Source organism: Lagopus leucura, unplaced genomic scaffold, assembly GCF_019238085.1.
Source record: "Lagopus leucura isolate 7727_CA_CO unplaced genomic scaffold, USGS_WTPT01 Super-Scaffold_100001, whole genome shotgun sequence".
Taxonomy (NCBI): domain Eukaryota; kingdom Metazoa; phylum Chordata; class Aves; order Galliformes; family Phasianidae; genus Lagopus; species Lagopus leucura.
The window spans coordinates 97,515,332-97,530,067 of NW_024962262.1; the positions used below are offsets into that span (position 1 = coordinate 97,515,332).

The 14,736-nt window shown below is 45.6% G+C and overlaps 1 protein-coding gene across 1 annotated transcript in view; it reads right to left on the minus strand.

The window, feature by feature from the left end:
* Positions 1-8,849, minus strand: part of LOC122177277 (limbic system associated membrane protein) — a 958,414-nt gene extending 949,565 nt beyond the window's left edge. Inside the window, exon 1 of the mRNA XM_042866491.1 lies at positions 8,453-8,849. Coding sequence (XP_042722425.1) covers positions 8,453-8,519 — 67 coding nt within the window. The 5' untranslated portion in view covers positions 8,520-8,849. The remainder of the gene's footprint in view (positions 1-8,452) is intronic.
* Between the last annotated feature and the right edge of the window lie 5,887 nt (positions 8,850-14,736).

The window sequence follows — 14,736 nt, forward strand, 5'->3', positions numbered from 1 at the left end:
CAGCTTATTTAGCTCATGCTGCAGCATGAACTTGATTTTTGTTGTTGTTGTTTTTAACAACCTGATCTGTTATTGTCCTCTGGCTGCTGGGGGTACACAAACCAGTCAAGAGCAGGCACCCAAGATACTTGGAAAAGGAGAAGAAAGCTTCTACCTTCACATCAGCTCTCTTGCTGCTTTCTCACCTTCCCTCTCTCAGTAGGCTTAGGCTACAGCCAGTCCTTACACCACTTTGGCTGGAGTTATGTTTTGTTTGTTTTTTTTTTTTTAAACTAAGAATTTAGTGTTAGCAAAACGCATAACACAGCTCTGGCATGAAGACTCTTCCAGACAAACCACTTGCTTATATAACATATCCTTAAGCACAAAACCCTTCGTAGGGGTATGCCTGCGGTCAGACTGTTACTCAGCTGGCTTAACTTGACACAATGACAATACACAGTTCTGCTGGACACAGTCCTTGCTGTTGATGCAGCTAAACTAGCAAAACCATGTTATTGCAGTCACAGTCAAAATACAGATTTGCTGGTTTACCCATTGACATTGCATCCAGCCCAGGAATCTTTTACTCATATGTTGCAAAACAAAACAAACAAGATTGGTGGTTGGTTCAGCTGTGTGTCAGTGCCTAAAACTGCACGGTTTACATGTGCAAGAAAGCTTCCCTTCATCCTCTATTCTCCAGAACTCTCACATGAAACTGTAGGAGTCAAGCGCGTCCTCTTCACTCTCTACACTGTATTTCATGCCCAGGTGAATGGAGCATGACTAAGTGACCATCTTACATTGAAGCTATCAGAAAGATGAGAAGGTGTAGCCACAGCAATGCTTCTGTTTCATTGCAACAATCTCTTGCCATGTCAAGATAGGATGCAAATCTGCTATGAATAATGGTCACTCCAGAAGCATACACAGCTACACAGATATCACTAATCTTGCTACATTCACCTACTGAACTAACATTTCACAACTCCTCCCTTGCAGCAAACGCAACCCTGATCCACATTTGTTAACACGGCACAAGTATCTATACTACACAACTTAAACATTTTTTGTCACATGCACATAAACACACCCATTTATGACTATCTTACTTGTCACACACATCCCCCTAAAAGCCAAGGAGGGTATACTGAAAGGCTCTGGTCAGATCTTCGCATACAGACCACATATACAGGCATGAATAGAACTGGATATTGTGAAATAAGTGAACCCACTGTACAACAAAATAGCTTTACAAGGCAAACAAAGTACTCATACAAGTAGACGGAGTCACAGTAGCACAAGTCTAAACAAATTCACACAACAAAAATCCACTGATGCCCCTTGAAATAACTCGTTCTCCCCCTAAGCAAATCCCTGCTTTGTCAGACACTCAAATATACATCCAGACGGTCAGCTTCATCAAACCCCATGCATGCAGTAGGCACTGGCCACGAGGGTAGGAGCCAGAATGTCCCAGGCTCCCAATCACAGTGTAGCTTTGGGTCAACAAACTACAGAACCAAGCACATCCAGGCTCCATGTATGTGCAGCAGCCAGAGGACGCATAGAAGCACAATAGTTCTATATTAACAATAGTTAATAGTTATTGTCCCAGCATATTGCAAGGATTCATTAGTTCCAGCCTACAACTTGCCATCAATACAAGTGCTAAGGGACAGAGGGGAAGGAGCTGTGATTACGCACTTACATTGCATACTTGTACCCCAGTGGCTGCATGCTGATATGCTATTGAATTACCTGGATGGGAAACTCCACAGCCCTCCATTCGTCCCCCTCCTTACTCCCTCCCTCATTACACTGCTTCTGTTCTACCTGCCACGTGTTCCCCCCAACAGCCAAGTGCACATCTCCAGAGAAGGGAGATGCCCACCATGTTCTCAGGAGGGCTCTACCAAATCTCAGAGACACCAGGAAACATGCAGCCATGAGAGCGCACGGAGGCAGACACTAAAGGACCAGGTTTAAAGGAAAAGTCATCTGCAAGGGAGTTTCTATAGTATGCTTCGTATAACATAGGAACCACAAAAGCCCCACCTGTGAACTTGCAGATCCAGTTATACTCCCATTTGTTTCAAGCTAAGACTCTTCCTCTGAAGCCATCATCTTCCTGAAATGTCATTCAAAGCCCAGTACCCCTACAGCTGCAAACCAGAGCAAAATCTTTTTCTGTACTTGTGAGTAAACAGTAAACAAATTGAAGGTAAAGGGCCTTTCTCTTCTCAGTAAAGAAATTTTCCCAGAGGCGTTGACAGAGCAGATATGGTCAGCAGGACACTTCACTGTAAGGCCCTGCTCACCTCAGCAAGGAAGAATATTCCCCCTTTGGCTCAGAGAAATCAGCCGTATCCCCCTGCTGCTCCCTTTCCTTCCACTGGGATGGGCAGGGCCATACTGCCTTACTGGAAGGCAACTTGCTGGAAGAAGATCACGGGGAAACTCCTCAGCTTCCAGTATACCCAGCACTTACGCCAGATCCCATAGTCCTCCTGTTTAAAGCCCTTTAGGAACCACAGAGCAATAGCATAGCACAGAACCGAGCCTGAATTTCTCTTTTTTTCCCCACCCACTCCTATAAGAATCACATCCCCAGCATTTCTTCTTTCCGTACTGTATGCAGGGATCTCTGCCCTTCCCTGACACCAGGAGAGGGCTTTGTCTCACATGCTCGCCCCCGCAGATCTTCATCTTGCCCTTATCTATTCCTTATCACAGTGGGACAAGACGGTCTGTGCTGTGCTTGGTATTTTTCATTTTACCCCAGATAAAAATGACAGCAGGAAGAGCACATCAGCTGTCAAAAACATTGCTGACTGAGCCTGAGCAGCACACAGAGCTATGGTGCACAGTTCTTTAAGGAAAAGGGATCTTGAAGAGGAAGAGGATCAAGCTCCCTACAGGACCCACAGACAGCATCCTCCCAGCAGCCATACTGCACATGAGGGGGACCATTTATTGCAAAGCACACGCCTGCATATTCCAAGGCACATACAGAAGATTTACCCCAGACTCTTCTGTGATGCCTTTCTCTGCTTCCACTGCAGATTTCACTTGATCATGAAATTATTCCATCCTTTAGCAATCCCAGCTAATCTTCCTCCACATCAAGCCCATAAGCTATTCAGATCTGCCCAGAAGAGGCAGTTTCTCTTTCATATACTCATGATCACCTTTTTTAGTCTGTTTTCACGGTACAGCACACAGGTCCATAGGTAGTGTGGTGGTACTGCCGCATCAACCTCAGAAGGCCCCTGTGCAGAGCCCCCAGTCACTGCCGCACTTGGGCCCACATGTTAATATCACTGCTTTCACCCATTACTTAGGTAAATTGGTCTTGTACAGAATGAATCTGTTGAGTGATGGAGATGATCCCTACCAGCAAGGCAAGGAGCACCTGAAGGCTTACAAGAGGCACACAACAAGGAAGCGAACTCTCAAAGCACTTGCTTTGCTATCAACATAGGATGACAGCAGCCATGTTCTTCACCCTGATCAGAAGGGGCTGCAATGCTTGTGGGATGACAAAGAAGTGCAAGGAGGGACTCCTGAAGGATTTTGTCCTCCTTAGACCACTACCACACGTGCGGGTGCTTACAGGCTGCAGAGGAGCTCCCATAAACATAGGGATCAGGGCTTTTATCACCCAACTAGTAAAGCCCTTACAAGAGGAGATATCTCATGAAGTAAGAGGAAGCAAATTTCTACATATTATAATAAAGCTCTCTGAACGTGTAGAAGAATGCTCAGATTTTTAACAGGAAATGGGTTGTTATTGGTGTGGCAAACATTAACCCAAAAGGTTGCAAATAGGGGAATAGGACCAGAAGTAACATTTGGGATATCCTTTCAGTGTTCCCTCTTTGCAGATACAGAACCTTTTCTGCCTCTTTCTCATCTTAAACCTACAAGGAAAGCATTTTTTTCCTTTTTTAGGTATTGAACCTTTTCATCATTTAAGGAAGCACAAAGCAGTGGACTGAATCATTTCCTCATCAATACAGTCTATCACATCAGAGTCTCACCTGCCCCAGTTGATTGAAAGAGCTGGAAAGAGGAAGAAAACCAGGAGGGAAAGTAAGGACTTTTCTCTCCAGTTTCAACATTACCCAACTGCACAGCTGTTACACAAATACTACCGCACCACTCCTAGCACACACATACATTCTTTCTCCTCCTCTCTCTGTTCTCCCCATCCATTACACATTATCAGCACAGAAACACTTGGGTACATGCCTCCATCCATATAGATTGCACAAGCCTTGCGCATTAACAAACACATCATTTTTCACACCCACATTGCCCACTAACATTATAAAGCACAAGACTTCACAGATAACATTTGTACCGCATACCAACCCAAGGCATGTGCTCCACTTACCCAAGTGCCTCTGATTTCTTACAGATTCATTTCTCCATTTATGAATACCCTTGAGCAACTCAAAAAATGCACTATAAATAAATGCCACCTGTACCATGCAGACCACTTCCGCACAACATTTCTGAAAGCATCTACTTCAACAAACTGGCAAAATGGAAGGATTCTAATAATTTAAAAACCAAACAACACCACCAATCTGCAATTAAACAATGAGGTGGAAGGGTGGGGGAGGGGGGCAGGGTTTGGTTAAAATAAGATGGAATAATTTTTTTTTTTTTCTGAAGTGAATTGTAGATTTGAAACAGCTGCTATTTCTCAAGGGGATTTTATTTAGAAGAATTTTCAATGTGAAGCAAATGTGTAATTTTAAAGGCATTCATTTCTTAAATAAAAATCTCAGGTGGGAAAACAGAACTTCTCATATAGGCAGCTCGGTTAATTTCGAGTAATAGGAGGTAAAAGCGAAAACAGTAAGAAGTTATTTTAAGTGATCAAGATGCAATTTCTGATAGACACAAATAATTTGCTTCTCCTTCTCACCCTCGCACACCACATTTTGAGTCGTGTTTTTTTTTGTTGTTGTTGTTTTGTTCAGGGGGGGAAAGAGGGAGGGAGTGAAGGAGGGGCTGGATGAGGAAAAGAAGGGAAATCCAGCTTCCAAGTTCGATCCGAGAGTCTGACCCTTATCAGAAGCTACAGGCACACCGAGCTAAGAGACGGACCCCTTCAGGGGAAGAGCTGCAGCATGCCACCAGCAGTTCCCACCCACTGGCAGCCCGGGGCTGCTCTGCTCCTCCCAGCGCCGGGCAGGAGGACCGGGACAGCGGCCGGCCACCCCCCAGCCACCTGCCTCCAGGACAGCGCGGAGATGCGGCAGCACGCAGCCTGAGGCACTGGGTTAAGAAAACGTAGCTCTTCCGGGCAGCAATCAGAACCTCGAGCCCGTGGGGAACGGGGGTTCAAGTTCCTATGCCCCTCAGGCAAAGACAGGCATCCCATCGCACGTCCCCAGCAGAGCTGCTTGGAGGCTGCCTCGTCCCTCGGCACAGTGCAGCCCGTAGGTCTCCTGGCAGCCTCCGTCACGCTTCCCCCCATCCTCCATCCCTTGCTATTACCCAGTCTCAGCTCAGCACCAGCCTCCCTCCTCCTCATCATTCCGTGCCCGGTGGCCTTAGGCGGGCAGGAGGCGGCCAGAAGCTCCTTCAGCGTTCCCCCGGTACACCCCCAAGCGGACGGTGAGGAAGAGAAGGCGCTGGCAAGTTTGGGGCAGCTCCAGGCACAGCTGCCTGGCTCCGGAGGGAAACGCGCTTGGAAGTGGAGACGGGGTCACTGCCTGTCACAGCCGGTGCTGTGGTTCTCTAGGGCAAGTGTTCAAAACCCGTGCTCAGCAGGGTCACAGAAACGTACCGGGCTCATTATCACGCTTTCACTGAAAGCCAATTAATTTGAAATAAGTGGCTCTCCACAACACCCCCCTCTCCCGGCCGTCTTTCTCTTTTAAATGAGAAAAAAAAAACCAAAAAAAAAACCCAAAAAAAAAAAAACCACAAACGACAACAACAAACACAGAGGGACACAATACTTTCCTATTCTTAACTCCTTCAGATGGTTTTGGGCTTGCTTGTGATGTACTGTGCACCTTATCTGCAGCCCTAATGTCCCTGCTTCCCCATCTCCTCACTCCCAGCTGTGGGAAGGGAAAGCACTGAACTGGAACCAGCAGTAGAACGGGGCTAGTTTATACCACATCTGAAGTTTGGGAAAACGAGAAGCAGCAGGAGAAGCAGCAACTCTTAGCTTGTGACATCTCCCGCATCCCCAGTCCCATTTGAAAACCCAGAGAGGGCAACTGTGCTGTCTCTGCCTTCTCAGAGGGTTCCTGGTGAAAGAGCCACGCAGGGACCTTCCCTGATGTTTTCTGTCCCAGCTGTGGCAATGGTAACTCACTAAGATAGAAGGTAACACAGCCCCCAAACCTGGCATAAGCTGCATATTGGAAAGGATGAGCACAGACCTCTCAGGAAAGAGCACCCCAGACCTCTCAAGCAGCAACCAGTTGTGCTAGGATTGGGATGCTCTGGTTGCAGTTCAAGGAAAGCTTCTAACTCAGTGCAAAGAAAAGCAGCACTGATTGCAGGCTAGGGAACAAGTATCAGAGAGGAGCAGCGCTCAAAGCCAGCATCCATCTTCCTTGAGAGGTCTGTGCTCATGGGTAGATGGGGTTCTGAGGGATGTGGTTTAGTGAGTACGGTGGGGATGGGCTGATGGTTGGACTAGATGATCTTTTCCAACCTCAGTGATTCCACAATTCCAGAGCAGAGGGAAGTTCACAGCAGCTCCCCAACTACACTGCTGACAGCCACTATTTGTGGTATGCAACTACTGGTGTCCTGTCACCCTGTGTGCACCCTGTGTGCTGGAGGAAATCCTCTGAGCCTGTCAGAATCAGCTACTTCACAGAGGAAAGCAGGCAGGAGGTGCAGGGGCTAGATTCATGATTCAAAGTGTGCAAATTTGAGTGAATATATGTGACAGTGGAAAAGCATGTGTATGCAATGCAGAGACAGAGGAAGAGAGGGTTGTGTGGCAGGAAACACTTGGTAAATGTGAGAAAGAGGGAGAAACTGAGGGATTTTGCAGCAATGCACACAGTAGTGACAGGTAAGCACGAGTCTGCAACAGAAAGAACATGTGTAACAAGGAGCACGCCTGCGTGATCTGCTTAGTGGACACAGAACAGCAAATGTGAAACTGTGCAGAAGTATGAGGAAAAAGGCTGAATACTGTGACTGGGCATCCCTCCATACATCACAGTGTGCACAGGAGTGTGAGAGGTGAAGGCAGTCGCAGAGAGATCCCCTCAAGATGCATGCAAGATGCTGTGAATGCAAGACCGTGCAAGGCAGGAGCCAGATAGGTGCATATACACAGGGCAGAAATGTACCGTTTACATGTACATGCACTTGCAAGACCAGTGCAGCAGGACAGGCATAGGATGTGCAAGCAGCCACCAAAACCAGTGCGCAGGATGAAGAGAAGGCACAAGGAGAGGCTTAAAGGATGGAGTGAGGAAGAGCAAATGTGAGCGAGAGAGCAGCAGACTGGCACTCCAGGAACTGGAGCTCAGGAGCTAGAACTATATGTGCCAAAGCGAGTTTATTCATCTTCCATGCTATATTCATGAGTGTGTATGTGCACAGGGGTATATGGGACCACTGATACGTGTGAGTGAGCCTGGATCATGCACAAGCTGTGATTTGCAGGGCTATGATTATATGTGCATGTGTGATGTGTATTTATACATACAGCACGGGATGCATTAACCCTTAACTCCTGTTTACAGAAAGCATCTCAAAACCAGCTAGCACGTCTGTCATCACTTCTAACTAAATTCTGTACTCACACTTGGCTCTTGAAGAAAGAAACCCAGCTGGCAATTCTCCACTGAACAAAATCCCATACCCAACAAATTTCCTTCTCCCGTCTTTTCCTCCTTTTTTTTCTTTTTTTTTCCCTGGAGGAAGGGAAGGACAATGTTTTTGCAAAGAGGCACTGAGGATCCTCTAATTAGCCTCTTCCCTTCACCAGCAAAACCAAAATACCAAAATAAAATAAGACAGGAAAAAAAAAAAAGAAGAAACTTAACACTGATCTCCTTAGGAAGGTGAGGAATCCTGAAGCATCAGTACTCATGCCCCAGAGTGCTGAGGAACACTGACTGTAGATGAAAAGGATACCCACATTAACCTACCCCTCTCTACCTTTGCAAATCTTCTCTTTCCCCCCCCTCTCCAGCTCCCCCTCTGCAAAAGCATAAATACAGCAGCAAAGTCAGTCACATGCAATGTCCTCTAACCATAGGATTCACTGAGAACGATCTCTCCTTGGCTTATTATTATTTCCTGAGGGGGGGGGAAGGCTTGATGGGTGAGGGGGGGGAGGGGGGGGGAATAAGAAAGGAATCTAAATAGCTCCAGCTTCCAGCTCCATGTTTCCATTCACCCTCAGTCCATCAGCCTCAATTCAAGCAAAGGGGTTTGCGGAGGTTGCAAGAAAGAACTCATCACATACCTTGCAAGGAGAAGAGGGACAGGAAGAATCCCAGCACCCAGATACTGTGCAGCCAGTAGGTCCTCATGCTTCTCTCTCACTCGCTCCGCTTCCTCTGCCTTTTTCTCCGTCTCTTCCCTCCTCTCTCAGTTTCTCTCTTTTTTTTTTTTTTTTTTTTTTTTTCTCCTCTTCCCCTCTCAAATAAAACGGGATGTGTGTTTCCCTTCAGTCCCCCTGGGCTCTGCTCTACCAGCTCTGGCAATCCAGTCACAGGGAGGGCTGACCCGCAGTGGCCAGATTCCCAAACAACCTCGCACTCTCCCTTCCAAGTGTGGGAGGAAGGGGGGCCAGGTTAGATGCTCGCCGTAGCCTGCACTGGCTGTAAACACAGAGAATCTCTCTGTCTCTCTCCTGCAGCTCCAACTAAATGCGACTGTACTTAAACAAGCAATGCCTTATAGGACAGTGCTCTGAGCAGAAAAGATCCCACCTCTGCCACCTAGTGTTGCAAGCCTGCTCATTTATTTCATTTATATATATATATATATATATATATATATATATATACACACACGTTATAGAAATATGGCTCTCTCTTTCCCCTGAAAACATCTCTCTTGGATCACAAGTCTATGAGCCACGCTTGGCTCAAGAGTCCCTAAGGCTCCATCTGACATGGGGAAGTTATTTAGCAAAGGAGGACAGCACTCCTCATCGCTGCAGTGAGAAATGCAGAGGGGCAGGTTTGATTTCTCAGTGGAGTTCTGCCTGACAGGTCCCAAATCCAGGGTCTCTCTGATGCTGGTGGCACCACCAGGTGGTACGCAGGGGGCCAGAGAGGGACTTAGGCACACTGACTGTAATTACAGAGCTGCCAAGGCCTCCAGGACAAATAGCATATATCAGGCTGCATTAATCTTTGCTGGATTTCCCATGACTTCCGTGCAATTTCAGAGGGACCAGAAGGAATCACTCTGTGTAGGAAATCCAGATTGCAAAGCCACTGTTTGCTAACACCAGGTTTCTCCCACAACCCCTCTCCCTTCAAACACAGGTTCCTCCTACCTTACACAAGATGAACTTTCTTCCCAAGGAGTAATTAGCTCCTGTAGCTTCATTGCCCCCTGAAATCATTGCCTCTGGTGAGAAGAGCAGCAGTAATGAAGTACTACTTAACATTCGCACAGGGCTTTTCATCAGTCACTCTCCAAGCATTTCAAAAAAAAAGGCCTCCTTTTGCAGCTGGGGACACAGACACTGTGTGGCCTTTGAGAAGTCACTGCGAGGTGGCAGTCCAGGCAAACTGCCCCCCGGCCTGGCGGCCCTTCCTGGGCCACGTTGTGCCCTCACCATGGTTGTCATGGCAGCCTGGATGTCACCGCTAGGAGATAACAATCACAATTTACACATCACAAACGTTGCTTAGCCACCCACAGGCGAGGCTCTCAAAGGCTGAAAGTTCAGGCAGAAGCCAACAGGCAAAATATCCCTCCACATGCATGGCCACAGGCAGGAGTCCAGGCTCCCACGGGGCCTTCAGTAGCTTTCACAAAACCTGAGGAAACTTCAGTTAATGAAGGGCCCGGCCTGCAAGCGAGGAAGGAGAAAGGCTGATGAAGATGCAAAGGGGTTGGGTCCTCACCACTGATCTAGTAATAGGAGCTCGAGGAGAAAAGTACTCACAGGTGGAACAGGCAGCAACAGCTGTTCTCATTAAATATCCAGTCTGTCCTAGATCTTCTACACAAATCTTAAAAACATGAAGAAAAAAATATATATATTTGTCTTGGAAAGTATGTCCAGAGTCAAAGATGTGGACAGAGAGTCTCCTTATGAATCCCCCTAGAAAACTAAGGAGAGACAACGCATGCGTAGGAAAGGCATGCAGGATTCTTGCCACTAAAGAAGTAACACCACTCCAGCAGTATTCCTTTTTAGACTGCTTTAGAGCAAGCTGCTCTGCAAACAGAAATTACAAGGCCTGCCTTCTCATGACCAGATCCCATCCTATCCCTATGACATCCCCTGCAGCAAAAATAAACTGTTTGCTGCGGGTAGTCCAGAAGTGCATACTCGCTTTCTAGTTGACCAAAATGCACAATGCAGTGCAAAACAGAGATACTGTTTGGCCTGGCTGGCTGCCGCCAGGTGCCTTTCCCCTCTGGACAGAGGGAGGCATTACCTAATCACCAGCTATTAAGAACCATACAGGTGCAAACTCACTTTCCAGCTTTCCGCCCTCTTTAAAATGTGGTTGAAATTGGTTGGGAGGAACAACACATGGAAAAAACAGATTGATGCATTCTATCAGCTAGGCTTCATTTCCTGAGGAAATCAAACTAAAATATTAGAGCGGATTAGAGTCAGCTGACTCCAGCTGGAAGAACATACTTCTTTTTCACAATTTCCCTTTTACAATGGTTTTCATCCTCTGATGCCAACAGATTACCTTATAAAAGACAGCATGTGCAAAAGATAAGCATGCCCCACATTTTGTTTGGAACTCACTGTGCCAAAGTGAAATGCTGTCAAGCCAGTTTGTATGTTTTTAAGTGTTGCTGCAGGAATTCCCACCAAGCTGGGGCACAGGCACTATGAGGACCAACTAGGCCAGCTCTCAACCGTGTGCCCATGTCATACTTGGGATATGAGCATCCCGTTGGATCCAATCCTCTTTGAATTCTTTGATCACTGACAGAATAGCAACATTGCAATCAATAATAATAGGAAAATCAGAATTAGATCTCTGCTTCAGACCATAATTTGCAGGGACAAAACTAGTGGAAAATGATATTGAAGTATTCCCATTCGGACTGGACAGCAGTTTAAGAAAAAATAATCAGAAGATTCAAAAGAAGTAGCTTTACTTCAGGTAGCATCATCTCATGCTTCTCTGGAGAAGCCAGAAACAGCTACTTCTTAGAGTCCATTTGACATACTCCTAACCTTCAAAATCATTCAGGGCTGGGGTTTGGCTCTCCTGCTCATGCTGAGTCATACCAACAGAGTTAGTCAGGACATTCGGCTACTAAATATGAGCTGGAGTATCAGATTCTGTGGGCTGGAATTCTCTGGGATTGGTCTAGAGCCAAAGGTGAGCCCGCTTTTTGTATGGTCAAATCCCTCTGCTACCTACAGACTGCAAGGACAAGAACAGAAGGAAGAACACTATATTCAACTCTCCCTAAACACATATAACAAATTTTCTTTAAGTCATTGTTCTTCCTCCCTTTCTTTTTGAATTGCTGCAGTTTATCCACTTACCTTAGATTCAAAAGCCAGATGAGCCACAGACATATTAGCTATCAAAGAGTGTATCTACAACCCCATTTAGAGAGGAAAAAAAAAAAAAAAGGCTGCATTCTGACAGCTCTGAATGATTGAAAGATGGCTACTTTTAATGCATAGTGAAAGTATTTCATTAAGGCTGAGTGGATGCATATAGATGCACTGTGCATGGATGCCTGTCCATTTTTTAATAAATAAATGTGCTTTGTGCTATTAACTGTTTAAGCACTCACACTTTCGTTTCTATTTCATCTACGCTTTAGTCTCTTCGTGCAATATCAATATTAACTTGACTGTGCCTGCACACATGTAATATTACTTCTTCCAAATGTTCATACTGAACCTACCATAAAATATTTCTCAAGCAGGCAAACTAAAGTTGATAGAGGAACTTATAACTTTTCCATTACAGATTTTTTTTTTTTTTTTTTTCAAATTACTGTTATTTAACTGTGCAAATTTCGTGTTGCATTAGCAAAAGGCTTAGTGGCTTTTTCTTTTACTTAAATAGGAGTAGCATCGAAAACATAGCTGGCCATGGAAATTTTTGCAGAGTTTACATAAGAAAATTAGTGGTCCTGAAATTTAAAGCTGAGAGAGCTTGGTAAAGCGAGCAGGAGACAAGAGCCATACATTACCCAAGAGTGTTTTTATCCTGGATGTTTTAGCGTCCTGTCCTGCGCGTCTCTCTCTGACATATGTGTATTACTATTTGTTTTATTGAGTGTTGCATCTGTGGGTTTCATGGCATGTCTTTGGGACTAGTGCATCTGTGATGAATAGCACATTTTATTGTGATTTAGAAGAGTGTTGTGGCATGTGCTGCATGTGATCTTGGAAAAGGGAGGGGAAGGAGATGTTCTCTCAGCAAGAAAGAGTCATTTGTCATGTGGCTCTATGAAACCCACCACTGTCCAAGGTCAAGGACTGCACAGTGTCCAGAAATGTGAGTTCTTGTAGAAGGGATGCACAGTGCATCAAGACCATGATAAATAGTCTCACATCTGATTAGGCTGCTTTATGTAGACTAAGAAAACAGCATTCATGCTTCCCATTCACCTACAGCCTGAGAGGCAGGAAGAGCCAACTCTGATCAAACAATACTTCCCACCTACCACTTCCTTGCTGCCACTTCATATTCCTTATCTATATTCTTCCCATATCCCACTCTCAACTTCTCTTTACACCCAACTACCTCCCACCCCCCTACCCCATTCCTCTCTTCCTCTTTACTATCTTTCTGAGAAACTCATCAAAGGAGGAAGAATGTCTTTTCAAGGTTTCTTCAAGGAAGGATTTTTCACCAGGGCTTCTACAAAATTAAAAAGAGTCTTTCTGAGCCAATAAAAGGCACAGCCTTTTTATTGGCTGTACTTGGCTATATAGCAATTCCATAAAATAGAAACCCACAGAAATAGCTAGCTAATGAGACAGCAGCAACACTCACTGCGTGGTGATGCAGTAGGGACTGTACCAAGAACCGTTGGAGACAAGTATGTTACATGTTCCGATACAAGAACCACAGGGAGGGTTTGCCCCAAATTAGCCATAGCAGACAGAATCATAGAACTGTAGAGGTTGGAAAGGACCACTGGAGACCATCAAGTCCAAGCCCCTGCTAAAGCAGGTTCACCACAGCAAGTCACATAGGAAGGCATTCAGATGGGTCTTGAATATCTCCAGAGAACGAGACTCAACAACCTCTCTGGGTAGCCTGTTCCAGTTCTTTATCACTCTCACAGTAGATAAGTCGTTCCTCATGTGTGTATGGAATTTCCTGTGTTTTGGCTTCTGCCCACTGCTCCTTATTCTATTGCTGCACGCCACCAAGAAGTCGGCCTCCATCAACTTGACTCCCTCATTTAGAACTTATTAAAGTTCATCAGGTTCCCCTCTGCCCAGCTCACCTGTGCTACGGTAGCATAGCCTTCTGGTGTGTCAGCCACTCCTCCCAACTTTGTATCATCAGCAAAATTGCTGAGGGTATACTCTATCCCTTCATTCAGTTACCTGATGAAGATGTTAAACAAAATCAGACCCAGCACTGATACCTGGGAACACCGCAAGTTACAGACCTCCAACCAGATGCTGTGCCACCGATGACAACTGTCTGAACCAGAACTCAGGCCACTTCTCAATCCACCTCACTGTCCACTTACTGGTCCCAAACATTCTCAACTTCATTACAAAGGTGCTGTGGAAGACAGTGTCAAACACCTTGCTGAAGTCAAGGTACGCATCATCCACTGTTCTTTCTTCATCTACCCAGCTGGAGATAACATCATAGAAGACTACCAAGTTGATCAAGCATGACTTTTGCTCCTTCGTGAATCTATGTTGACTACTTCTGATAATCCATATCCTCTGCAAGTTAGGGCATATAAAGCGTATCTCACAGAAAGCATCTGGCAGCAGTATACACCCACAGTTTGACATCCACATAATTAGAATATAAAATGAATGGAACAGCAGTTGCTATCAACACGTCTACCATTACTGTACCCCCAAAGTCAACTTCTTCTTCAAGGAGGGCCTCATCCAAGCTATGCTGAGAAGTCTGAGACACAGGCACACAGAACCCAGCCTCTGGGACACACATAAGGAGTTCTGCAGAAAGGATCCCTGCTCTTTGAACATTTGCAAAATTTTACTGGAAATCTGCAAGTGTGAACAACAAGAAGAAAAAGAATATTGGCTAGCACCCAAAGAAAAATTTTGGCAGATCATGTTTTTGAGTTATCACGTTTTCTGTGAGAAAAGTCAGCTCTTTCAAGCTGGGAAAAAAATAATAATAAGCCCTTAAGATCATCAGTAAATCCACAATTTAGAGGGACAGGTGTTTACACCACAAAATTCCTGCCACATTCAGCACTAACTGGCCTTTGCAGAAGAATGAACAATCCCTCAAGGCTACAGAGCACCTTTCAAGACTGTTTTTGCAGCCACCCTGGTCTCATAAATCTCTACCAGAGCTTAGCAACACAGACCTCACTCACCTCTGCCTTGGATTCAGGGCC